The sequence below is a fragment of the Quercus lobata genome, chromosome 10 (genome assembly GCF_001633185.2).
Source record: "Quercus lobata isolate SW786 chromosome 10, ValleyOak3.0 Primary Assembly, whole genome shotgun sequence".
Classification (NCBI taxonomy): Eukaryota; Viridiplantae; Streptophyta; class Magnoliopsida; order Fagales; family Fagaceae; genus Quercus; species Quercus lobata.
The window spans coordinates 3,164,930-3,192,618 of record NC_044913.1 but is presented as its reverse complement, the minus strand read 5'-3'; the positions used below and the strand labels follow the sequence as shown (position 1 = coordinate 3,192,618).

Sequence of the window (27,689 nt, the reverse complement as noted above, 5' to 3'; positions counted from 1 at the left end):
ATTTGAAAGGGTTATGTAATTAATTTGAATCAATGATTAAAAAAGAAAAAAAAGTTAAAAGAGGGTTTAGTAACACAATCAGTGAAAATATTGTGAAATTTTATCATGTCTTTAGAACAAAAAAAAATGGATTAACCTATTAAAAAAATAGGATCTTGATAAGATTTTTGTATATATTTACTATATAAATATGAAATTTACTTGAACAGAGAATGATAGGTGTCCCATTGATAGTTGAAACACAGTGTAGAAAATAGATAACACATCATCTAAACAAGATATTAAATAATTTGGTACCAAAAAAAGAACAACCAGTCAATAGAGGGATAAAGGGAGACAATTACTTTGAAGGGCAATTAAAAAGGCAAGTGGATCCACAGCTATAAGACAAGTGTCATTTTTATAACCACCAAGAAGGTGTGATATGGTAAGGGATGAAGTATACAAAGGTCAAATACTTAAAGAAAATTAGAACACAAATATGACACAACCAGACCAATCTTTGATTATCTCTCTTTTATTTATTTATTTAATTATTTTTATAATTTGATAGTTAAAACAGAGAGAGAGAGAGAGAGAGGAGATTTGAACTGAGGAAGTCTTGAAAATACTAAAAGGTACTAATCAGTTAAGTCACAAAGTTCTTGGTAGCGGCATAGTTTGAAATAATCGATATATATATATATATATATATATATATAAGTAGAGACCTCATGTGGGAATTCATGAGGTCCTACTATGTGACGCTCTAAACTTCCATTTAGTTTTTTAAACATTTTTCATTAAGTTTTTAAATTATTACCTAATAACTTATAGTAACTTATTTTTATTATTAGTTATTAATGTGGGCTGAGGTCGATAATTAGACCAAACAAATGTAATTCTCTAGAAACAAATGACTACCTTCTCAAAATAGACAAAAAACCCAAGCCCAAGCCCAGCCATTATGATTTATGACCCAAGTCTGAACTTTTAACCCACATGTAGCTCAAAACCTACAAGGTCTAACCCACCTCCATGGTTGTGTACATCAAAAATTAAACATCTGTGTCTGCCATTTATTCTCAAAAAAGGTTAAAGCTCTATGTAGCTAAATTTTGTATTATTAAGTGGATTATAAATATTTAAGATAGTAATTAGTATTTAGAGTGTAAATTGTGGAGTGATTTAAATTACTAGGTTTTTTTTTTTCACATTTTTTTTTCTTTTGTAAATTTTATATTATTAAGTAGATTATAAATATTTAATATAATAATTAATATTTAGAGTGTGGACAGTAGAGTGATTTTTTTTTTAAATTTTATATTATTATGTAGATTATAAATATTTAAGATATTAATTAATATTTAGAGTATGGACTGTAGAGTAATTTATCTTTTTTTTTTTTTTTTTTTTTTTTTTGTATGGTACTTTACTTTGAAGAAATCAAGTACTCGGTAAATTTTTTTTTGTAAATTGTATATTATTATCTGGATTATAAATATTTAAGATAGTAATTAATATCTAGAATGTGGACTATGGAGTGATTTATCTTATTTATTTATTTATTTATTTTATATAGTACTTTACTTTTAAGAAATAAGTACTCGGTAAATTTCTTTTTTCCACTATATTTTTCATTTGTAAATTTTATATTATTAAGTGGATTATAAATATTTAAGTTAGTAATTAGTATTTAGAGAGTGGATTGTGGAGTGATTTTTCTTTATTCTTTTTGTATGGCACTTTACTTTCAAGAAATAAAGTATTGGGAAATTTTTTTTTTCTTTTGTAAATTTTATATTATTAAGTGAATTATAAATATTTAAGATAGTTATTACTAGTATTTAGAGTGTGGACTGTAAAATGATTTATCTTTGTCTTTTTCTTTTCTTTTTGTTTTTGTATGGTACTTTACTCGGTAAAACAATTTTCACTTTTTTTTTTTTTGTAAATTTTATTTATTAAGTAAATTATAAATATTTAAGATATTTATTAGTATTTAAAGTATGAATGGTGGAGTGATTTATCTTTATCATTTTTTTTTTGTATGGTACTTTACTTTCAAAAAATCAAGTACTAGATAAATTTTTTTTTCACTTTTTTTTTTCTTTTATAAATTTTATATTATTAAATGGATTATAAATATTTAAGATAGTAATTAGTATTTAAAATGTGGACTGTAGAGTGATTTATCTTTTTTTATTTATTTTTATTTTATGGTACTTTACTTTGAAGAAATCAAGTACTGGGTAATTTTTTTTTCTTTTGTAAATTTTATTTTATTAAGTGGATTATAAATATTTAAGATAATAATTAGTTTTTAGAGTGTGGACCGTAGAGTGATTTTTTTTTTTTTTTGTATGGTACTTTATTTTGAAGAAATCAAGTAATGGGTAATTTTTTTTTTCTTTTGTAAATTTTATTTTATTTAGTGGATTATAAATATTTAAGATAATTATTAGTTTTTAGTGTGGACCGTGAAGTGATTTATTTTTATCTTTTTGTATGATACTTTACTTTTAAGAAATCAAGTATTGGGTAAATTTCTTTTTTTACTTTTTTTTTCTTTTTTAAATTTTATATTATTAATTGGATTATAGATATTTAAGATAGTAATTAATATTTAAAATGTGTACTATAGAGTGGTTTATCTTTATCTTTTTTTTCTTTTCTTTTTATATAGTACTTTACTTTTAAAAAATCAAGTACTGGGTAAATTTCTTTTTTCCATTATTTTTTTTCTTTTGTAAATTTTATATTATTAAGTGGATTATAAATATTTAAGATAGTTATTACTAGTATTTAGAATATGGACCGTGGAATGATTTATCTTTATCTTTATCTTTTTGTATGGTACTTGGTAATTTTTGTTTTCACCTTTTTTTTGAAAATTTTTTATTATTAGGTGGATTATAAATATTTAAGCTAATTATTACTATTTAAAGTGTGAACTGTGGAATGATTTATCTTTTTTATTTATTTATTTTTATACGGTACTTTACTTTCAAGAAATCAAGTACCAGGTAAATTATTTTTTCACTTTTTTTTTCTTTTGTAAATTTTATATTATTAAGTGGATTATAAATATTTAAGATAGTAATTAGTATTTGTGGACTATAGAATGCTTTATCTTTTTTTTTTTTTTTTGGTATTTACTTTGAAGAAATCAAGTACTAGATAATTTTTTTTTTCACTTTTTTTTTTCTTTTGTAAATTTTATTTTATTAAGTGGATTATAAATATTCAAAATAGTAATTAGTTTTTAGAGTGTAGACCATAGAGTGATTTATGTTATCTTTTTTTTCTTTTTTCTTTTTATATGGTACTTTATTATGAAGAAATCAAGTACTAAGTAAACTTTTTTTTCGCTTTTTTTTTTTTTTGTAAATTTTATTTTATTAAGTGGATTATAAATATTTTATTAAGGAAAAATATAATTTTGTCATGGTAATACACATGTAATCTTAAGTCAATAAACTTGCGTAAGGCACAGGATCTTTAAGCTAATTATTAGTATTCAAAGTGTGAATTGTGGAATGATTTATCTTTTTTTTTTTTTTTCTTTTTATATAGTACTTTACTTTCAAGAAATCAAGTACTACGTAAATTGTTTTTCCACCTTTTTCTTTTTTGTAAATTTTATATTATTAAGTGGATTATAAATATTTAAGATAGTAATTAGTATGTGTGGACTATAGAATGCTTTATCTTTTTTTTTTTGGTACTTTACTTTGAAGAAATTAAGTACTGGGTAATTTTTTTTTCACCTTTTTTTTTTCTTTTGTAAATTTTATTTAGTTTTTAGAGTTTGAACCATGGAGTGATTTATGTTATCCCTTTTTATTTATTTTATTTCTTTTTTGTGTATGGTACTTTACTATGAAGAAATCAAGTACTGAGTAAATTTTTTTCACTTTTTTATTTTGTAAATTTTATTTTATTAAGTGGATTATAAATATTTTATCAAGGAAAAATATAATTTTGTCATGGTAATACACATGTAATCTTAAGTCAATAAACTTGCGTAAGGCACAAGATCATCAGGAGAATCAAGATTTCAATTTTGATTGAAACTTCATATATATATATAGAAAGGGAAGTGGTGTCCTAATTTTTTGGCAAGATATTCCACTTCTTATCCATGAGACATCTTGGAAATGTTATAGTCTGATAATATGGTTCATTGAACATGGGACTCTTAGCTAGGTTTGTGTCACAGGACCAATAATTCAATGCAAAAGAATATATTTGTTTATTGAAAATAATGATTTAGGACAGGTTATTTTTACAATTGTATCATACAAGCAACCTTATATTTGACCAATCAACCTGTGAGAGCATGATTACAGCCTTGGAGCCCTTGTTCAAAAAATATGAGTGACTTTTAAGTCTCCAGTTAGTGTGTAAGGTACTTAACAAAACAAATTACAGTGTGTGGATCCTTTTTTTTTTGGAGTGAATACTGTGAGGCACCTACCTAGAAATTGTTGTTTGGGGGAATAACTACTTGCATAATCCACTTTCATCCATTTGTAATTCCATTGCATTTTTTTAATAAATAAAATCTATATTCAGTTCATAGTCTGAAACTCTACCCTATAATAGTGTTAGACTATTTTAGGGAAAAAAAAAAAAAACTCATCCCCATCTTTCAAAGTGTGTATATATGTGTGTGCATATATATATATATATATATATATATATTTATTTACTTTTAAGCGTGCCATTCATCACAGTAGCTTTTGTTGATTCAATTTCCTTTTTAAAATCTTCTCAAATTTTTTTCCTTTCTTTTTTTTTAAAAAGATTTCTCAATTGTTTAGTCTCCTATATTTTATGAAAATTATTCAAATAAGATAGATTCAACCATTTTCGTCATATAAGAGGAATCAGTCAAGTGAAAAGCATCTGCAACATTTATGCTTTCAAACCATACCGAGTTTATATTTGAAAACCTAAACATATCAATACCCAAGAGTGCTTAAAGAAATCAAAATACTAATGTTTATTTGGACCAATGACTCTATAGTTTGATAATATAATAGTCAAAGAGAAAGACTAGCCGAGTAAAATCTATTAAAGTATACCATTTTCTCTCTTTCTTGTGTGTTTGTTTCAAATAATATATATATATATATATATATAATGTAAGGACACGATTTAGTACCGAACCAAAACAGTATCGGGTTCGTACGTAAAGGGCCCAGACAATATGATTTTTAAAACGTGGGTGTAAAGAACTAGGCTAACTGTAATCTATCCTCCAAAGACTCAATTTCATGAACGTTCAAGGTTTTTCAGTTGATACTCTGGATATTCCTCCTTAGTGACTAGTACCAGTCCTTCTTTCTCTTCTCCCTTTTCTCTCTCTACTTTCCGTCTCTTGTTCTTTTTCTCTCTTTTTTTCTGTCTCGATCCCCCCCTTTTCATGTTCTTCTTTTAGTTTATATATCTCCCTTTGCGCTCCATCCTCGCCGCACACGTGTAGGTTGGGTTCGGAGGATTTCTTTCTGTCCCATCTGGCACCTCCTGGAACTTCCTATAGGCAGCTGTAAGGCTGCTTCCCCACTGTTCAGGTATCACCTCCACATTAATGCGGCCAGAGAGTTGGTTGAGAGGTCATTAATGCGGAGGTAGCTGTAGCTTCAGATATTTGTTTGCCTTATCTCTTTCATCTTTAGTCGGCTACTCTACCCTTTGAGATGACTGAATTCTGAGATCTGATCGCAACGGGACCACGTCCTGATCGTCCTCGGACGCGATCGTCCTCGGACGCGTTCTGCCGAGGACCATGGTGTCCTCGGACGGGTATATGGCCTCCGATGGGCCACCGGCCCAACAATCCTGGACCCATTCTGAATCCTATGGGCCTATTAATCGAACGATCTCCACAATAGCCCCTCAAAATCCTACTTTTCGACTCTTCAGGAGAAAAGGTGGATTTTGACGTCATAAGCCTGCACCTGTGCGCGTTTTGGGGCATGCCCCTGACGCTTCAGCACCCCGGTTTTGGTAGCATTAAATTCTGCCAACTCCCTTGTCTCCCACGTTCAACGGTGAGATCCAAATCAAACGGTAGGGGGCTTCTCTTGTTTTGTGAGCGGGAATTTTACCGCTCACAACTTTCACATGACTGTAAAGGCGCTCCCAAATTGAACCTGCACCTTGTCCTTAATGGTTACGTGGTTCCAGAGTTTATACATTGAATCTGCTTTCTTCCAGTCTTCACTGTTTTCCTGGCGACTACAAATAATCATACGTTGTCCAAGGTCCTTCCTTTGAACCTGTAAGTCCTCTTGAAGCTTTTGCCATTGTTTTTCTACACCAAAAAGTTTTTTCTCTACTAAGTCTCTTTAGAAAAATGGGGAAACAGAGGAATCCCTTTTGGTGTCTCGTTGACTCCGAGGAGGGTATTAGAAACTTCCGCTCTAAGTACAATATCCCACCTATGGTAGGGATGAGGTATGCAGCCCAAGGGGAGTGGGTTGACGCCAGGCAAACTGGGGAGGTGGTTATCCCCATGATTGCCTTTATTGAAGGCGGGATGACCATCTCCATGGGCAGTATCACTAGGGGTTATCTTAATTTCTTTAGGCTATCCCCCACCCAATGCGCTCCCAATATGTTTAGGGTTCTAGGGAGTATAGACGCTATGAATCAGAGAATGGATCTAAACCTATCACATCACGACATGAATTAGGTATACAGCCTTCACCGCCTAGCTGACCAGGATTATTATCTCAAGTCGAGATATCCTGCAGTAAGGCTAATTCAGTGCCTCCCTACTTCAAATAAGTACTTAAAGGAGGATTTCCTTATTTTTTCTGGGGAATGGCATGATGGCCTACCTTGCCCGACAGTAGAAGGAACACCAGGTGGGTGCAAAGTTACAGACCTATGCCACTTAGCTCGTGAACACATTTTACTTACCTTTATTATTTTCGGGTCTTACAAATTTAACTTTAAAATTAACGGTTTTGCAGATAGACGCTACACAAAGCCCAATCTCAGATTAGTCAATAAAGCGAGCCTAGACAGATTATTGAAAGCCGAAATATACGTGAACGAGGCTGATGGTCAGTTACGGGCAGCACATTTAATTCTTGGCTATACCCCCCTTTCTTTTGGCTTTCAGGCACCGAAGTACGTGATTAGGGCACGCGATCCTCGACTTCGCCGTATCAGTGTTGCCTACGAAGGGTTCGTTGTTCCAGAGGGTATCCCACTTCCCAAACACACACCTCCCACAGAGCCTCTTCTTGTGGCCAGCGTCTCGGCGGGGACTTCTTCACCCTCATCTTCCTTCAAGAAAAAGGGAACCAATAGGAAAAGGAAAAAGGGAAAAAACCAGGAAATCGTTGCAACAGTGTCTGAATCCACGGACGACTTAGAGATTCTTGATCAGCCCACAAGCCCCGAGGAAAGTTCTGACGAGATGGGGGTACACAGGAAACCCCAGAAAAGTTTAATGGAGCTGATGGAAGGTCAACAGGGAAAGGCTGCACCTGCCCAAACAGTACCATTCTTGGTTTCATCTCTTCCAGCCAAGTCTCCTCCTACAGTTCCTCGCCACCCTCCTCAATCTTCTCCGTAACCAACGCCGACCAGTACTGCCGAGCAAGAAAAGCGCAGAGAACAGAAGGGTAAGGAGGTGATAGATGCGAGTAAATCTCACCCCACTCGAGAGGAGGATGTCCAACGAGCTGCAAAGCAGCAGAAAACTAGGCACGCCGCTACGCGGGGTCAAGAGAAATCCGATTCCCCACGTCCCGATTCACAGGCGTGGCTGCCAGCTCCTATGCTCAGTGGGGAGCCCCTGCGAGACGATGCCTCTATAAGGGACTTCAACGGCGGCATTGGGTGTCATGTAGCCTCGGCCATAGAGGAGGCCTTATTGCTCCCAAAGGATATGGCTGAGATAAAGAATGTGAGGAAGAATCAACTCATCCTTGACAATAAACGATATTTGGGCATGGTGAGACACTGTTTTTTACACTGTTTCATTGTGCGACTGTTGCTTACTAATGTGCATTTTTCATTGACTAGGATGCTAATTCACACCCCGTTTCTTACAGATCATCCAAAATACTTTCAAGCTCGACGAGATGCTCAATGCTTGCTCCAACCAGCTAGATGGTGAAAGGAAAAGAAGGGCAACGGCTGTACAAACCTTGTCCAAATCTGAACAGGATTTAATTGCCGCAAGGAAAAAACTACAGGTCGAAGAAGAAGCTCGCAAGAATGCTAAATTGACATCAGAAGGCTACCAGAGGCAGACCGAGGAACAAGCCAAGCTTCTGCGCGAAGCGAATGCCGAGTTGAAGAAGACTCAGGAGCAAGTTCTTGTTCTTAAGAAGCATCTGGGAGAGACTCAGAAGCTAAGGGAGAAAGCTGAAAAGCTCAAAGAACAAGCCGAGAAAGCGAAAATCAAGTCCGAACAGACAATGAATGAAGCCGAGCAGAAGGGCTATGAACTTGGGATAGCTGAAACTGAGAAAGCCCTAAGAGCCGAAGTTCCGGAGGTGTGCCGCATCTTCTGCGCGAGAACCTGGAGTGAGGCTCTGGACCGTGCTGGGGTTGAAGCTTCATCGAAACTACGTAAGCCAGAGAACGTATATTACCCCAAAGCGATACGCTCTTCAGCGCCTCAATCGTACCAGGCTGATACCCCTTCCCCAGCTATTGACCCTAACGAGGAGGCTCTGCCTCGCAATTCCCCTCCAGGAGCTTCCCCCAACAAACCCACCACTGCTTCAAAGGCAGAGACGGTCTCACAAGGTTTTCAACAAGAATTGGACTCCACAGTTCAATCAACTGGGGACATTACCAATTAAAAGTAAAAAAGTAGAAACTGTTTTGTAACTTTGACTAGACATTTAATATAGTACTTTCTCGTTTAGCTTCTTATCATTCTGATGACTCTAAGTTATCTTCACCCGTACTTACTTTGTCATCGTAATTTTGTATGAGTCCATCTCAATCACCTTTTTCATTACACGCCAACCTTGCATTCGGGGCTTTCTCTTTCTGACTCTTTAACGAATGTTCATGGGGCATTTTTTCCAAGTTTATGATTTAGAAAGCTCATCACCGCTCTATTTACCATTTAATAATTCGATACATCACTTAGCAGGTCAATTTCTACCGAGTTTACGGTCTGAGGACTTGACATGACCTAGTTTCTGTTCAACAGTTCAGTATGAATGATAGGATGTTAATTTCTACTAGGTTTGCGATCTGAGGACCTGGCATAACTTAGTTTCTGTTTAACAATTCAGTATGAATGATAGGATATTAATTTCCACTAAGCTTGCGATCAGAGGACCTGGCATAACTCAGTTTCTGTTTAACAATTCAGTATGAATGATAGGATGTTAATTTCCACTAAGTTTGCGATCCGAGGACCTGGCATAACTCAGTTTCTGTTTAACAATTCAGTATGATAGGATGTTAATTTCCACTTGCGATCCGTTGGCACTCACAATTCAGTATGATAGGATGTTAATTTCCACTAAGTTTGCGATCCGAGGACCTGGCATAACTCAGTTTCTGTTTAACAATTCAGTATGATAGGATGTTAATTTCCACTAAGTTTTGCGATCCGAGGACCTGGCATAACTCAGTTTCTGTTTAGCAATTCAGTATGATAGGATGTTAATTTTTACTAAGTTTGCGATCCGAGGACCTGGCATAACTCAGTTTCTGTTTAACAATTCAGTATGATAGGATGTTAATTTCCACTAAGTTTGCGGTCCGAGGACCTGGCATAACTCAGTTTCTGTTTAACAATTCAGTATGATATGACAGAATGCGAAATTTACAGGATGCATATTCGACGTAAGTTTAAAAGAGAAAATCTGAATTGAAACTTCTTTACTAGTAATAATACCTTCTGAGATTATTTACATTCCAAGGATGGAGTACAGGTTTTTCATCTAGGTCTTCTAGATAGTAAGCCCCTATTCCTGCTACAGAAGTAATCCGGTATGGTCCCTCCCAATTGGGTCCCAGTTTTCCCCAATTTGGATTCTTAGTGGCCCCCAGGACTTTTCTCAGCACCAGATCTCCTATGGCTAACGGCCTCATCCTCACATTGCTATCGTAGCACTGCTTGAGTTTGTGCTGGTAGTAAGCTAGCCGTACCATCGCGCTCTCCCTTCGTTCTTCAATCAGGTCTAGACTTTTTTCCAACATTGCATCATTGTTGCTAGAAGAGAATGCACTGGTCTTCAATGTCGGGAATCCAGTTTCCAGGGGAATAACGGCCTCGGCCCCATAGGTCATGGAAAAGGGAGTTTCTCCCGTCGAACGTCGGGGTGTTGTTCGATACGTCCAAAGCACATGTGGTAGTTCTTCCACCCATTTTCCTTTCGCGTCGTCTAGTCTCTTCTTAAGCCCATTGACAATGACCTTGTTAACAGCTTCAGCCTGCCCATTGCCTTGCGGATAAGCTGGAGTGGAATATCTGTTTCTTATTCCCAGTTCTGAACAGTATTTCCTAAAGGCATTACTATCGAACTGGAGCCCATTGTCCGAAACAAGAGCTCGTGGGATTCCAAATCGCGTAACAATGTTCTTCCAGACAAACTTCTTCACATCTATGTCCCAGATGTTCGCCAAGGGTTCAGCTTCAACCCATTTAGTAAAGTAGTCTGTGCCGACCAGCAGGTACTTCTTGTTTCCTATAGCTTTAAGAAAAGGGCCGACAATGTCCAGCCCCCATTGTGCAAAGGGCCAAGGGCTCGAAAGAGGGTTAAGAACTCCTCCGGGTTGGTGGATATTCGGAGCATATCTTTGACACTGATCGCATTTCTTAACGTACTCCTACGCTTCTTTCTGCATATTCGGCCACCAATAACCTTGCGTTAGTGCTCGGCATAACAGGGACCTTCCTCCGGTATGGCTTCCACAAATGCCCTCATGCAACTCTTCCAGGATTGATTCTGCGGTCTCAGGAGGCACGCAGAGCAAGTATGGCCCAGAGAAGGACCGTCTATATAGCTTTTTATCCTCGGATAACCAGTACCGAGGTGCTCTCCTTCGTATTTTCTCAGCTTCCACCTTATCCTCGGGCAACACGTCAATGTCGAGAAATTTTAATATAGGGTCAATCCAGCATGGCGTCAGACTAGCTTAACGAATTTGGCAAACTTCCTTTTCTGGGGAAGCGGGAGTATGCAAGTCTTCGACAATAATTACCCGAGGGAAACTTCGTACTGAGGAGGTGGCAAGGGTCGCTAAGGAGTCTGCGTGGGTATTTTCACCTCGTGGAATATGTAATACGTCAAAAGATTCGAACTCTGTTCGCATATGCCTAACCCCGTTCAGATACCCTTGCATCCTTGGGTCTCTGGCCTCCAACTCTCCAGTCACCTGGCCAACGACCAGCTTCGAGTCCGAGAACAGTTTCACCGCCTTTCCGCCCATTTTATGGACCATGCTCATTCCCATTATCAGAGCTTCGTACTCTGATTCATTGTTAGTAGCTGAGAACCCTAGTCTTAGCGACTTCTCGATGATGACCTCTTCGGGAGATATCAGAACCAATCCCAATCCAGCTCCCCATTGGTTTGCGGCCCCATCCACGTATACCTTCCATACCGGCCCTCCTGGAGCGGATATTACGCCAACCGATTTTTCATCCATGTGATCTTGATTCCTACTAACTTCCTCAGGGCACTTAGCGAATTCAGCTACCAGATCGGCAAGAACTTGACCCTTCACAGAGGTGCGGGGCATGTACTTGATGTCAAAAGCACCCAGAATCGTTCCCCATTTGGCAATTCTGCCGGTATAGTCAGCACTTCTAAGTATGGATTTGAGAGGCAATTGGGTCAAGACAACTACAGTGTGAGCTTGAAAATAGTGCGGAAGTTTACGTGTTGCATGAACGACTGCTAGTATGGCCTTCTCTAACGACAGATATCTCACCTCGGCTTCATGGAGGGATTTACTCACATAATAAACTGGCCTCTGGATGCCACTATCTTCTCGCATCAAGACGAAACTGACTGCGTGAGGAGCTACCGCCAGATAGGCATACAACACCTCATCCACTTCAGGGCTAGACATGATAGGCGGTTTGGATAAATAGTCTTTCAACTGCTGGAACGCCTCAGCGCACTCCTCGGTCCATTCGAATCCCTGCCACTTATGTAACAGACGGAAAAAAGGACGACACCTTTCAGCCGATCTGGAGATGAACCGGTTCAACGCAGCAGTCATCCCCGTCAACCTCTGGACTTCCTTTGGATTTCGAGGCGCTTGCAAATCGTTAATGGCCCTAATCTGATCTGGATTCACCTCAATTCCCCTATGGGTCACCATGTACCCCAAGAATTTCCCGGAACCTACACCAAAGGAACACTTCGAAGCATTCAGGCGCAACTTATGCTCTCTTAATATCCCGAAGATGCTAGTGAGGTTCCCCACATGTTCAGTCACTACCTTGCTTTTCACCACCATGTCATTAATATAAACTTCAATACTTCTGCCCAGCTGTGGCTCAAACATTTTCGTCATCATGCGTTGGTAGGTAGACTCAGCGTTTTTGAGACCGAAGGGCATCACCTTGTAATGGTAGTTCCCAATCGGGGTCACGAAAGCGGTTTTTTCCTGATCATCAACGGCCAGTGGTATTTGGTGATATCCTTGAAAGGCATCCAAGAAACTCATCCTAGGGTGGCCCACGGTTGCATCCACCAACTGGTCAATCTTGGGTATAGGAAATGGGTCTTTAGGGCAGGCCTTATTAAGATCGGTGAAATCAACGCACACTCGCCACTTCCCTGTTTTCTTCTTTACTACCACCGTATTGGCCAGCCATTGGGGATAAAAGACTTCTTTAATAGCCCCAGCCTATTTCAGCTTGGCGACTTCACTTCTAACTGCCTCGGCATGCTCTTTCGATGGTCGCCGAGGGATTTGTCTCCTAGGGGGAATGGCAGGGTTCACGTTGAGCCGGTGGCAAATGAAACTTGGGTCTACTCCTGGGGCTTCATACGGGTCCCATGCAAAGACGTCCACATTGGCTCGGAGGAACTCCAGCAAACTCGCTTTCTCTTGCAGAGGCAACTTAGCCCCAACCCGGAAGAATTTTTCTGGATCATCAGCGACAATCACCTTTTCCAGATCTTCACACTCCGCCCCATTGGTTAGTATGTCTAAACCCGACGCTGGGGGCTTTAATTGCTATAACTCATTATCGGCTGTAGCCGAGGTTTCTGCCTCTGGCCGATGCTGAATGGCCGCTACTTGGCATTGCCGAGCAGCCGCTTGGTTCCCTACTATCTCCAGCACTTGGTCTTCGGATGGGTACTTCACCTTCTGATGTAGGGTGGACGAAACCGCTTTGAGTGCGTGAAGCCAAGGTCTGCCCAAGATAGCCGTATATGGAGAATAAACATCTACGACAATAAAATCCACCTCCACCACTTCCGTGCCTGACTGTACGGGCAACCTGATTAGCCCCATAGGAATGACCAATCTTCCCTCAAAACTGACTAGAGGGGAATTATAGGTCGTCAAGTCCCCCGGTTTCAAACCTAGCCCCTTGTACAAATCCGGATACATCACATCCGCTGCACTCCCCTGATCAACCATCACTCTTCGGACATCGTACCCACCAATCCTCAGCGTGACCACCAAGGCATCCTCATGGGGTTGTATAGTTCCAATTAAATCTTCATCTGAAAAACCCAAAATCAAAGGGACACGCCTCTTGGCCCTCTTCGATGCTTGAGAACGATCCTCGGCGGGGAATCGGGACACCGACGACACTCTTGTGGGGCAAGAGCCAGTCCTTCCCGGGGCCGCAAAGATGACATTGATCATTCCCCGGGGTAGCCTTGATGAGGCATCCCCCCGCACCTCAGAACCTGCCTGGCTCGCCCTTCCGCTGGAATGGTGCAAGAGTTGCTTTAATTTCCCTTCTCGGACCAACTGCTCCAAATGGTCTCATAAATTCCTACAGTTGTCTGTCGTGTGACCATGGTCTTGATGGTAATGGCAATACAAACTCGGGTTGCGCTTTGTAGGCTCTCCCGCCATCCTGTTCGGCCATTTGAAGAATGGCTCATCCTTTATCTTCTCCAAGACCTGTTGAACAGGCTCCCGAAACACTGCATTAACGGCTTGGGCATCCGCCGAGACTGACTGCCCAGCGAAGTCCCTCCTTGGTCGATTATTATTATAACGATCCGACCTGAAATCCCTTCTCTCCTGAGGGATCACTTTGGCCTTTCCTTTCCCCTGATGTTGATCCTCCTCTATTCTCTTGTACTTCTCTATTCTGTCCATCAGCTGGCGCACACTGGTGACAGGTTTGCCCGTCAAAGATTTCCTCAAGTTGTAGTTAGCTGGGAGACCGACTTTGAAAGTGGTTATAGCCACAGCGTCATTCTTCCCCCCTATCTCGTTAAACATTTCCCAGTACCTATCCGAGTAGCTCTTGAGAGTCTCACCCTCTCGCATAGACAAAGTCAACAAGGAGCCCAGAGGCAAAGGAGTTCTGCTGCATGTAATAAAGCAAGCGCCAAAAGCCTGGGTCAGTGCTTTGAAGGATCCCACAGAATTGGCCCTTAAGCCATTGAACCACCTCATCGCCGTTGGACCCAAACTCGATGGAAAAATCTTGCACATTAGAGCATCATCCCTAGAATGAATAGCCATCTTCTGGCTGTAATAACTTACATGTTCCACCGGATCCGAGTGGCCATCATACAGAGAGAACGTAGGTTGATTAAACCGCCGAGGATGGGTAGCATCATCTATGCTTCTTGTAAATGGTGATTTGGAAATCTGACTCAATGCTTTGTTCATCGCACAAGGAGCCCAGAGGCAAAGGAGTTCTGCTGCATGTAATAAAGCGAGCGCCAAAAGCCTGGGTCAGTGCTTTGAAGGATCCCACAGAATTGGCCCTTAAGCCATTGAACCACCTCATCGCCGTTGGACCCAAACTCGATGGAAAAATCTTGTACATCAGAGCATCATCCCTGGAATGAATAGCCATCTTCTGGCTGTAATAACTTACATGTTCCACCAGATTCGAGTGGCCATCATACAGAGAGAACGTAGGTTGATTAAACCGCCGAGGATGGGTAGCATCATCTATGCTTCTTGTAAATGGTGATTTGGAAATCTGACTCAATGCTTTGTTCATCGCATCGTTTCCCAAGCCCCTGCTAGTGGGACTTTTACGCCTACGCCTATGACGACGCTCCTCTTCGTAGGAGAAAGTTTCGCTTTGCGGAGTCCTCAACCTCCGCCTGTAACTAGTTTCATCCGATTCCCAAGATGATAGTTCGAAGCGAGGTGGTGAACGTTCCCGTCGTGCATGGTGTAACTCTCTCTTCAAGTCCGCAATCTCACGTTGCAGATCCCCATCATGCTTCACGTGGGAAACGTGACTCTTCCAGCGTGTATGGGTTCTCGTGGTGTGAGTAGTATGTATGCTCCCCTCCTGGACTTCCCTCTGTTCGGGACTTCTTCGAGGACCACCATGCTGAGAGCCCCTTGACTCCGCCTGATGCGGGCTGATATCACCCTGATGCAGCCCCGCTGCGGGGTGAGGCAGTTCCACTCCTTCCATCGAAAACGTTGTATTAGAGGTTACACAAGCTAACACAAGTTCTTTCCACAGACGGCGCCAATTGTAAGGACACGATTTAGTACCGAACCAAAACAGTATCGGGTTCGTACGTAAAGGGCCCAGACAATATGATTTTTAGAGCGTGGGTGTAAAGAACTAGGCTAACTGTAACCTATCCTCCAGAGACTCAATTTCATGAACGTTCAAGGTTTCTCAGTTGATATTCTGGATATTCCTCCTTAGTGACTAGTCCCAATCCTTCTTTCTCTTCTCCCTTTTCTCTCTCTATTTTCCGTCTCTTGTTCTTTTTCTTTCTTTTTTCTGTCTCGATCCCCCCCTTTCATGTTCTTCTTTTAGTTTATATATCTCCATTTGCGCTCCATCCTCGCCGCACACGTGTAGGTTGGGTTCGGAGGATTTCTTTCTGTCCCATTTGGCACCTCCTGGAACTTCCTATAGGCAGCTGTAAGGCTGCTTCCCCACTGTTCAGGTATCACCTCCACATTAATGCGGCCAGAGAGTTGGTTGAGAGGTCATTAATGCGGAGGTAGCTGTAGCTTCAGATATTTGTTTGCCTTATCTCTTTCATCTTTAGTCGGCTACTCTACCATTTGAGATGACTGAATTCTGAGATCTGATCGCAACGGGACCACGTCCTGATCGTCCTCGGACGCGTTCTGCCGAGGACCATGGTGTCCTCGGACGGGTATATGGCCTCCGATGGGCCACCGGCCCAACAATCCTGGACCCATTCTGAATCCTATGAGCCTATTAATCGAACGATCCCCACAATATATATAAACTATTATATTTTAGTTTTGTTATACACGTGTGTAACTCATTTTCAAATTATCTTATTAAATCAATGCACCATCATCCTCTCTATTCTCATTTTTTAATTAACAAGTCGCCATCTTGTAATAAATAAAAAATCTTAAGATTTTTGGCTCTTGATGTAAATAAGAAATTTTTTTTTTTACACAACTCAATTTGAAAAAAAAAAATTTCATAATTTTTTTCACAACTGCTATAACATGTTATGATTGGTGCTACTAAAAGTAGTATTATTGGTAGACTTATGTAAAAATGGTAATACACTAATTGCAACTTGTCACAACCAAAATAACAAAAAAAATTATAATTTTTTTTTTTTTTGTATCCTTAGTATTAATCATGGTATATTTATTTGCATCACCTTGTTTAATGCATAATCATGTTCAAAAACTTGTGTACGCCGATTTGGGCCAATTTCTCAATGTTTGATCCTTTCAAGAAATGATTTATCTTTTTTATTATTTATTTTTATACGGTACTTTACTTTCAAGAAATCAAGTACCAGGTAAATTATTTTTTCACTTTTTTTTTTTTTTGTAAATTTTATATTATTAAGTGGATTATAAATATTTAAGATAGTAATTAGTATTTGTGGACTATAGAATGCTTTATCTTTTTTTTTTGGTACTTTACTTTGAAGAAATTAAGTACTAGATAATTTTTTTTTTTCACTTTTTTTTTCTTTTGTAAATTTTATTTTATTAAGTGGATTATAAATATTCAAAATAGTAATTAGTTTTTAGAGTGTGGACCATGGAGTGATTTATGTTATCTTTTTTTTTTCTTTTTCTTTTTGTATGGTACTTTATTATGAAGAAATCAAGTACTGAGTAAATTTTTTTTCGTTTTTTTTTTTTTTTTTAAATTTTATTTTATTAAGTGGATTATAAATATTTTATTAAGGAAAAATATAATTTTGTCATGGTAATACACATGTAATCTTAAGTCAATAAACTTGCGTAAGGCACAGGATCTTTAAGCTAATTATTAGTATTCAAAGTGTGAATTGTGGAATGATTTATCTTTTTTTTTTTTTTTCTTTTTATATAGTACTTTACTTTCAAGAAATCAAGTACTACGTAAATTGTTTTTCCACCTTTTTCTTTTTTGTAAATTTTATATTATTAAGTGGATTATAAATATTTAAGATAGTAATTAGTATGTGTGGACTATAGAATGCTTTATCTTTTTTTTTTTGGTACTTTACTTTGAAGAAATTAAGTACTGGGTAATTTTTTTTTCACCTTTTTTTTTTCTTTTGTAAATTTTATTTAGTTTTTAGAGTTTGAACCATGGAGTGATTTATGTTATCCCTTTTTATTTATTTTATTTCTTTTTTGTGTATGGTACTTTACTATGAAGAAATCAAGTACTGAGTAAATTTTTTTCACTTTTTTATTTTGTAAATTTTATTTTATTAAGTGGATTATAAATATTTTATCAAGGAAAAATATAATTTTGTCATGGTAATACACATGTAATCTTAAGTCAATAAACTTGCGTAAGGCACAAGATCATCAGGAGAATCAAGATTTCAATTTTGATTGAAACTTCATATATATATATAGAAAGGGAAGTGGTGTCCTAATTTTTTGGCAAGATATTCCACTTCTTATCCATGAGACATCTTGGAAATGTTATAGTCTGATAATATGGTTCATTGAACATGGGACTCTTAGCTAGGTTTGTGTCACAGGACCAATAATTCAATGCAAAAGAATATATTTGTTTATTGAAAATAATGATTTAGGACAGGTTATTTTTACAATTGTATCATACAAGCAACCTTATATTTGACCAATCAACCTGTGAGAGCATGATTACAGCCTTGGAGCCCTTGTTCAAAAAATATGAGTGACTTTTAAGTCTCCAGTTAGTGTGTAAGGTACTTAACAAAACAAATTACAGTGTGTGGATCCTTTTTTTTTTGGAGTGAATACTGTGAGGCACCTACCTAGAAATTGTTGTTTGGGGGAATAACTACTTGCATAATCCACTTTCATCCATTTGTAATTCCATTGCATTTTTTTAATAAATAAAATCTATATTCAGTTCATAGTCTGAAACTCTACCCTATAATAGTGTTAGACTATTTTAGGGAAAAAAAAAAAAAACTCATCCCCATCTTTCAAAGTGTGTATATATGTGTGTGCATATATATATATATATATATATATATATATATATTTTTTTTTTTTAAAAAAAATTTAAGAATTTGACTTTTAAGCGTGATCACAGTAGCTTTTGTTGATTCAATTTCCTTTTTAAAACCTTCTCAAATTTTTTTCCTTTTTTTTAAAAAAAGATTTCTCAATTGTTTAGTCTTCTATATTTTATAAAAATTATTCAAATAAGATAGATTCAACCATTTTCGTCATATAAGAGGAATCAGTCAAGTGAAAAGCATCTGCAACATTTATGCTTTCAAACCATACCGAGTTTATATTTGAAAACCTAAACATATCAATACCCAAGAGTGCTTAAAGAAATCAAAATACTAATGTTTATTTGGACCAATGACTCTATAGTTTGATAATATAATAGTCAAAGAGAAAGACTAGCCGAGTAAAATCTATCAAAGTATACTAAACTTAAAATCTATTGAAGTATACTATTTTCCCTCTTTCTTGTGTGTTTGTTTCAAATATATATATATATATATATATATATATATATATAAACTATTATATTTTAGTTTTGTTATGCACGTGTGTAACTCATTTTCAAATTATCTTATTAAATCAATGCACCATCATCCTCTCTATTCTCATTTTTTAATTAACAAGTCGCCATCTTGTAATAAATAAAAAATCTTAAGATTTTTGGCTCTTGATGTAAATAAGAATTTTTTTTTTTTTTTTTTACACAACTCAATTTGAAAAAAAAAATTTCATAATTTTTTTCACAACTGCTATAACATGTTATGATTGGTGTTACTAAAAGTAGTATTATTGGTAGACTTATGTAAAAATGGTAATACACTAATTGCAACTTGTCACAACCAAAATAACAAAAAAAATTATAATTTTTTTTTTTTTTTTTTTGTATCCTTAGTATCAATCATGGCATATTTATTTGCATCACCTTGTTTAATGCATAATCATGTTCAAAAACTTGTGTACGCTGATTTGGGCCCATTTCTCAATGTTTGATCATTTCAGACTGAAAGTTTCAGTTGAAAGCCCAGTTCAGCCATCTTCATTTCTGTATATTCTTTTGAACCCAATAAAGAAAAGCCCAATGACCTACCCATCACCTTGGGTCTCATAAATGAGTCAATTGTGACTTTTTATTATTTTTTTTCCATATAAATTTTTAATGGAGTCAATTACATTCTAAAATGATTTTCACTATTGTGTGATTTTAGCTGTTTGTTTTGGAAAATGATCCTTGGAATTTCAACAATTAACTGAAATGGATGATAGTATAAAAAGATGAAAATGGGAGCCATAAAGAAATTAATTTTTTGTTGTTGGTATAATTGTAAAAAAATAGCTGTAAAGTCATGCGTTAGATCATCTTTGAGGAACCAAATTCAGTGTTGAAACTTGAAAGTGACATCAAAATAACACATAACTTGCAAAATCCAAATGCAACATATTTTTATTATTATCATTTTCCTAATAAGTAAGTTATTTTATTATTTTCCTAATAAATAAGTTATTTCATTAATGTTGGGGACACATAATTTGCCATAGTTTTGTACCATAACTCGTCACATGGTGAGTTGTGATTGGTAAATGTATGATGGTGAGCTATGCAGAGACACATCTTTACTAATCACAACTTGACATATGGCGAGTTGTGAACAAAGTTATGGCAAATTATGTGTTCCCAGCATTACTCAATAGTAAGATACATCTTCTCAAAAGGGGAAAAAAAAAAATAGTGAGATACAATAAATTGTTTTCACAGTACAAGCGTATTAGCCTTGAAAACTGCAGGTCAAACTCATAATTGAGACTCATATGGACTTAGGATGTTGCGAAAGCAGAAAAAAAAATTATAGTAAAAGCTAAATAGACAAAAACAGGAAGAAATAATGGAGCAAGGAACTACAGGGAATAGAAATTCATAATTTAGTTTTAACAAAACATTTGCAGCAAATCAAATATGGATGTTTATTACATAAATTTCCTTCAAAGGAAGTTTAAGATAAAAGTTCAAGATGCCCAAGTGCTTGTTCCACAACTGTCGTGTACACATGCCAAGATATCTCTGTACTCTCTATGAATAGTAAAGGAATCATATACCTTTCCATCACTGCTTTTCTTGTACTCGAAAAGAAGAGAGGAGCGATTGAATGCTGTTAGTTTGACAAATCCAAAGTCGAAATCTCTGTATAAACTCCAATTGGGTATCCCTATGAAGGATGTTCCTAGGTGATGCCCTCCCCCTCCAACAACAACATGGATGGTTCCGTTCATGGTGCCCGAATAATGGGACACTTCTGAATTAACACACACATTCTACACCACCAGCATTGATAATACCAGGTTAGATAAAATGGAATGCAAGTGATCTTAAAAGATATTTGGTAATGTACTATCTGGAAATTCAAAAGAGAAACTGTAATGCTAAGTTAAAGTGTTGGCTAAGAAATCAAAAGCATTGCAGTTAACCTTCTCTTTAGTTGTAATGCATAATTTTGCATAACAATAGGAGTTTACATTAAGTAGTGTAGTTGAGCCTCTGGCATTATTTAGAAAGCCTCAACTATGTCCAAATATTATCCAAAACCCGCAACTATCTCTTTTTTTAATGGCTACCAGTGTTCAAACTATGCCAATACCCTTAAAATTAACTCTAAAAAGACATACTAATAGCCTGCGATCAAGCTCCTCCAGGCAGTAGTTACTGCATCTATTCAGCAATGCAGAATGCAGCATTTAATGATGGTGTATCATTAGTTGCATAGAGACTAACTCATGGTGAAATCAATTTATTTAGCTAATGTATACATGAGAAAGAGCTACACATGAATGCACATTCAAATTAAATCTAATTTTGCTCCATCCGTACCTGGTAAATGGGGCATGTCCTTTCATAATCATGGACATGGCCATAGAATGCAATATCTACCCTGTACTTCTGCCAAAGCTTCTGCATGTCGTCCCTTCCCATGGGCTCTGAAAATGAGCCCTCTTGGCCAAACCAATCATTAGAGGAATACCCAAGGGGACGATGAGCAGCAAAGATCAACCAAGGTTGTTTTCGCCTATCAACTGATGCTAGGCATTTCTCAATGAACTTATACTGTTCTGAACCCTCTCTCCAATCATGCTCAGTGTCAGCTATACAGAAGTGAAACATGCCATAGTCTGTTGAATACCTACATATAAATGACAATTATGGTCACAAAACAAAGAATGAAGGATATATTCAATTTTTGTAGACTCTCTATATTCAAACAATAACAAGGTTTTGCAAATGTAAAGAACATATAAATGCAATTTACCAGAACTTAGCTCTGTTCTCAGCAGGAACATAGTATAAGGTCTCAGCAATCACACCACATTCCCCACCTGAATCTGTACCAGTATAGAAGGAACCTGAATCCGGCCAATCACGTTCATGATTACCACTGCAAGATGATCAATTGAAAGATTCATTAACCATTTTTATCATGTAAGGCATATAATCTGATTTTTATTATAGATGGAAATAATTAGTGATCAATTACACAAACCTTGCAACCATATATGGAACAGTAGATGTAATGGGCTCCACCTGTTGCAGGAATTGATCCCAATCTGCGATGTATCCATCTGCATATGCTATATCTCCTATGTGGAATACTATATCATAATTTGGCAAGTCCTTGATGAGTTGGTCTGTAGTGTTAAGTGCACCCGGATCTTTATTAGCATATTCAGTTGAACCGTCACGTTCTCCCTAAAGCATAAAAGAAGAAATGTGATTTTTTCCCAATCCATCATTTGCAAGATACTCAAACATGGCTCAAATTTTTAACATTATACTAATAAAAATTTTGATGGATTTGTATTAATAGTTGGTTTGGTACATTATAGTTTTTTTTTCCTTCAAAAAATTGTGATTGCTTCATTCAAAATTTTTTTTTTTGATTGGTTATTGATTTGAGTTTGTTTTACCTTCCCCATGTCACCAAATATTATAACACGCTGTAATGAGTCCTGTCCAGGATATGGGGAGGATTTGAAAGAATGAGTTTTGCTCCAGATATATGAACCATTAGATAGGATATGACCCATCCTGTAAGAGTACCTGAAATACCATCATAGCAAACTTTAGCATATATTATTAAGACTTTCATAGCACTTCTATGTCAAGAAATAAGTTAAATACATACACAGTATTTGGCCACAAATTTGTTAAGAAACTCGTATGTGTAAAACCAAGATCGCGCCAGCCAACAGTCCGTGCAGGCGCACCTACAGGGTAAGAAGGAAATCTGTGCTCAGAATAATAAAAAATCATACTCAAAACATTGTATCCATTCATAAAGAAGAAATAAGCAAATTATCAATCAAAACATTGTATCCATATATAATTATGAATTGGCAGGATTTTCAAGCATAAACTTTCTATTGTGCTCTAATAAGGAATGAATGGCCACAATCGCCCACTGGTTATTAAAAATCTGTAGCTTTCTTTGAAGGCAAGAGGACAAATCCCATGTTATGGTGTGTAACCATTTACTATAAGTCACTTGAGAAACACAGTTGCCAGCGATCCAGGAAAAGGCATGGTACTTTATAGTTTATATTGTGGAAGCACTCTTGGATGGGTAATTAGGACTGTAGGTGAAAAGTTCTAGACAACTTAAGAGCTTCGGCATATAGTAGTAATATTAGTTAATGATTGCAAATCTCAAATGCACTTGACAACTGTTGATTGCTTTGTGACAGTTTACTAATACAAGAAATAAGTGAATAATCAAGAACTTTTATCATCATTAAATCAAGCATAGTGTGATCTAATTGGAATTCATAGTTAAATTATGTAATGTGGTGAAATCAGGAGTAGGTGAAGTACAACATACCACACATGCTGTTCTGTTCAATCGTCAATGTTCCAGCTGGGGATCGCATATGTGTCTCTCCATGGAGACCCCACTCAACAAATGGAATAGCTTCATCTATGGAATAGCCACTCGTCCATGTTACTGTCATCTGCATAACATCAAAAAATTATTTACATATTTTTTCTCTTTTAAGATGTACACATGTCCCAGCAAGGCTAAACTAGTGTCGATTAACCAAAGTTCTGGTGTTAATTAAAGTCATTCTACTTGCAAACATGCTTTGCACATAAATTTACAAGAGAGGGAAAAAACAGAAAAGATTAACAAAGTTATCATATATTGCTTAGGAACTGAGACCTAAAAAAATTTATTTCTATCCGAAGATTCTGAAGGGAAATTTCAATGAGTGTACACTTACTTCATTCCAGGATTTTCCATTAGCAAGGCGTGCAAATAGAGGTGCTTTAGGATTGGCAAATGAAATGTAATTTGAAACTGACACCAGCTTAGGCTGCAATATTTAATAAAGTAATTACTTATTAGTCACATGATATAGTTATTGACAAATCATGGTGAAAATCAGTTAAAGTGTTATAGAAGTATAGTAAGAGATGCATATGGTTGGACACACATTTGACAAACCGCCTGAAAACAATGCAAAGGAGAAGTCTGCCCTTTGATTGATCAACTGGAACTTCAAAGAAGCTTTGCCCGTTTTGGCATTCTTTGAATCGGAGAAATTTGCGTACTTATACTGGAAGAAAAACATTTATGTCACATAGGTTAGAGAAGCAAAAACCAAGATGTTTTATGTGTTACTTTAATCTCAGTTTCAAAATTTACACTGTACACACCTTTATTGGGCTTGTACATAAATATGGAGACTCGGCTTCATCATTTTCTGCTGGACAGGTTGATGAGCTGCCATTTCAAAGCAATCAACTTCTAGCTAGACTAATAGAAGATGCAAAATTACTAAATAATACTGCTCTCAATGGAATTGTACTAGAAATTTTTTTTAATCCTTGAAGTTAATATAAGTCGTGTTCTATTCAACATTGCTGAGTCCAGAAAACAATTAGCTAGACAGTTCATAGTGACACAAAGGTGTACATTACTTGAATTTTGCAGGAGAAAAAACTGCAACCCAATCATCATTGGAAGGATTTGGGTTTACAAGATCAACGGTCACCCATGCTGTGTCCTCACCCTGTAATCATATATCAAACTACATGTCATAACCTTTAATTTGTACATGTAAAAAAAATGTTATGGTCACAAAAGGTTGAATGAATAATCCAAGTTTCTGAAAAAATTTACTTACTGATAGAGTGTCGGCAATAGTTATTATGGGCCAAATTATGGGTAATGACATGGTTCAATGACACAAATACCCAAAATAGCCAATTCAACAAGAATAAGGATGTAAAAAAAAAAAAAAAAATGCTAAGAATACAAAAAAGTCAACAACTTTTGCCATAACTCGTCACATGGCGAGTTGTGAAGATGTGGATCTACCATTTTTTCTTCACTACTCATAACCTACCACATGATAGGTTACGGCAAAAGAAGTGAATTTTTTAATGTCCTTAGCATTGCTTGCCAGAAACCCTTGTGGTTTGGTGACACTATTTTCCTTTGAAAGAGAACTTTGGTTCAAATCTCTAGTCTTCCACTTGTGAGGAGGGGGGATTTTATGTGTGTATTAAAACAAGAACAAAATTTAAGTACAATTCTTTCAGTGTAACACATTAGGTTCTCCAATCATATTTAATGACGTGATTGCATTATGAGTCATATAGTTTAATTTAATTGTTCTTAAGAGAAAATAATACTTCTTATGCTAGTCAATATAGTTATATGGTTGAATTTAATTAGGGAATTTAAGGTATAGCCCTTTTAAGGAATTGTAACCAAGTTAGAATATATACATAGTTAACAATTAACCTCAACTTTCCACATATAAAATCCTCCAAATTCTTTTCCCATCTGTATGGCTATTTAATATATGCACAACTAATCGTTCACAAAAGCCCAATCCATCTTATATTAATGCATGCAGAGACACACCTACCATACACAGACAAAACAGATATTATAAAAAAAAAAAAAAAAAAATGTATGTAGCTCAATGTTTGAGCGAGGAGTCGAACTATGATCACATTTTTTGTTCTTAATATTACTATTTTAATTTGGTAAGGCGAACTGTCACGTTAGAGGGTGGAAAAGAGAAAAAGATTAAGTGTTAGATAAAAATAAGAATACAAATCCTCTATTTCATTCTCAGTGTTCCATTTCATACTTCACTAAATTACAGTATGTCATATGATTAGTAAAGTATAAAATCGAACATTTAGGACAAAGGATATTTAATTAGCGGTACCTTCAAGCCAAGAATGAGCGGGTTCGCTTTGAGGAAGACCGAGTCACTAAGTGCAACAGTGGTCTTATAAATGTCGATCTTGGATAATGGATGCTTATCATATTCATGAACACGGTGAGCCGAAGCCAAGCACCAAAAGAATACAATGGTAAACAACTTCAGGCAGCTGCGAGAGCTGTCTTCCATGTCTCTCAAACTTTTTTCTTTTGTATTATTATGGTTCTGTTAAGAAGTAGAAGTAGAATAACACTGAGTGAGGGAATATATAGAGAGAAGAAAGCAAAGAAACTAAGCTAGAGTAGCAAGAAAACCATGCATAAGAGATTTAGGCAGTGCATGAGAACTAGAAAAACGATTCTAGGTGTTATTATTATATAGAAGCAAAGCGTCGTTCCATAATAATAAAATATACTGTGGAAGTCCACGTGCTTTTATACTGATTCACAAGCTTTTCACAAAGTTTTTTTTTTTTTTTTTGAGAAAAGCTTTTCACAAAGTTTATAGATCTAATCCTTTTGAATAAATTATAACTCATTTTAAATCAATGGGTATGGGGTCCTATCAAGAAAAAAAAGGGTACGGGGGAATAATATCTTTAAATATATATTTTTTGCTCACAAAGTTTATATTCAAAGGTCCAATTTTCTGGATCGTTGTCTAGCAAAGAAAATTTTTCTTGGTCATATCGAGATCTGCCATGTGCAATCAATTGTTACAATGTTATTTTTTAATATCTATAAAGCATGCTGAACTCGTTTTTCTATAATATAACTCATCTCTTGTCCTCATTGTTCTCACTTTATATTTTATTTTTCCCTCAACCAACTCATCCACACCGTCAAATTCAAAAAAGAAAGGCAGAATAAGATCCTTGCTATAATAATGGAGGTTGGAGAGGTTTTTTTCATGTGCTCCATATTTATATTTATTTTGTCGGAGTTTCAGCGAAAACGCATTCACATGAAAAAGAAATTAAAAACAACTGCTTAAAGACAATGGTACATACAAATGTGGAAACTCAAACCTCCTAAGTCTCAATCACTAGCTAGATAATTCTCAATGCTTTATTTCAAAATTGAAATAGACTACTTTGATTTATAGAAAATTTACCAACGTTCAAAAACATGGGAATAGGAACACCAATAACAAATCAGATACTAGCTAAAAACAAGGTACAATATTTGATGGGCTTAACAACTCAATCATATGCTCCCTAAAGATTGTGAACTACTTTGATATAAACCAAATCAGGATCTGATATGGTCAAGCACCCACGTCCACCGTCTCTGCACGTACTGGTTGCATCAGATAACAATGTTGGACAAAATGGCCTTATGCCATTTTCAACCAAATTATGTAGCCTTATGCCCTCCTTCCTAAACTAATTAAGGAAATGCTTCTTTTTTGTAACTCGATTTTCTCAAAATCAAGTTAAAAAAAAAATTCTAGAGCCCTATAGTGCCATTTTTAAGGACTTATAGTGACGTTTTAAAGACCTATAGTGACGTTTTGTAACTCAATATCATGAAATCGAGTTATAGGCAATAAATGAATATCGAGTTACAAAACGTTACTATAAGTCCTTAAAACGTCACTATAGATCCTTAAAAACGTCATTATAGGACTTAATTTGATTTTGAGAAAGTCGAATTTCAAAAGAAGGGAATTTTCCTAATTAGATTGGGAAGGGGGGGCATAAAGCTATATAATTTAGGTGAAAAGGGTATAAGACAATTTTGTCTTAACAATGTTAGATGTGGTTCAATTAATTCCACGTATACATCTTTGTACGACTCCAGTTGATTGAGATCATGTCTAGTTTCTATAGGGTATTCCACCATTTACAAATGCTCTTAATGGCCAAAATTCAAAGTTAAAAAAAAAAAAAAAATTTT

The 27,689-nt window shown here is 36.3% G+C and overlaps 1 protein-coding gene across 1 annotated transcript; it reads right to left on the bottom strand.

Moving 5' to 3' along the window:
• Positions 1-20,455: 20,455 nt before the first annotated feature.
• Positions 20,456-25,980, bottom strand: LOC115962704 (probable inactive purple acid phosphatase 27). Its single transcript, XM_031081587.1, has 12 exons — positions 25,795-25,980; positions 24,530-24,621; positions 24,266-24,332; positions 24,043-24,165; positions 23,830-23,922; positions 23,430-23,559; positions 22,737-22,818; positions 22,519-22,651; positions 22,095-22,300; positions 21,864-21,989; positions 21,428-21,737; positions 20,456-20,874 (listed from the first exon to the last, which is right to left on the bottom strand). The coding sequence occupies exons 1-12, from the start codon at positions 25,978-25,980 to the stop codon at positions 20,569-20,571; spliced, it is 1,854 nt and encodes a 617-aa protein (XP_030937447.1). The 3' UTR covers positions 20,456-20,568.
• Positions 25,981-27,689: the final 1,709 nt, after the last annotated feature.

Coding starts and splice junctions, on each gene's coding strand:
- LOC115962704 (XM_031081587.1), bottom strand. CDS start 25,980: ATGGAAGACAGCTCTCGCAGCTGCCTGAAGTTGTTTACCATTGTATTC. Junction 22,301..22,518: donor TATTTGGTGACATGGGGAAG/GTAAAACAAACT, acceptor TTTATGCTTTAG/GGAGAACGTGACGGTTCAAC. Junction 21,738..21,863: donor GAGAACAGAGCTAAGTTCTG/GTAAATTGCATT, acceptor ATTTATATGTAG/GTATTCAACAGACTATGGCA.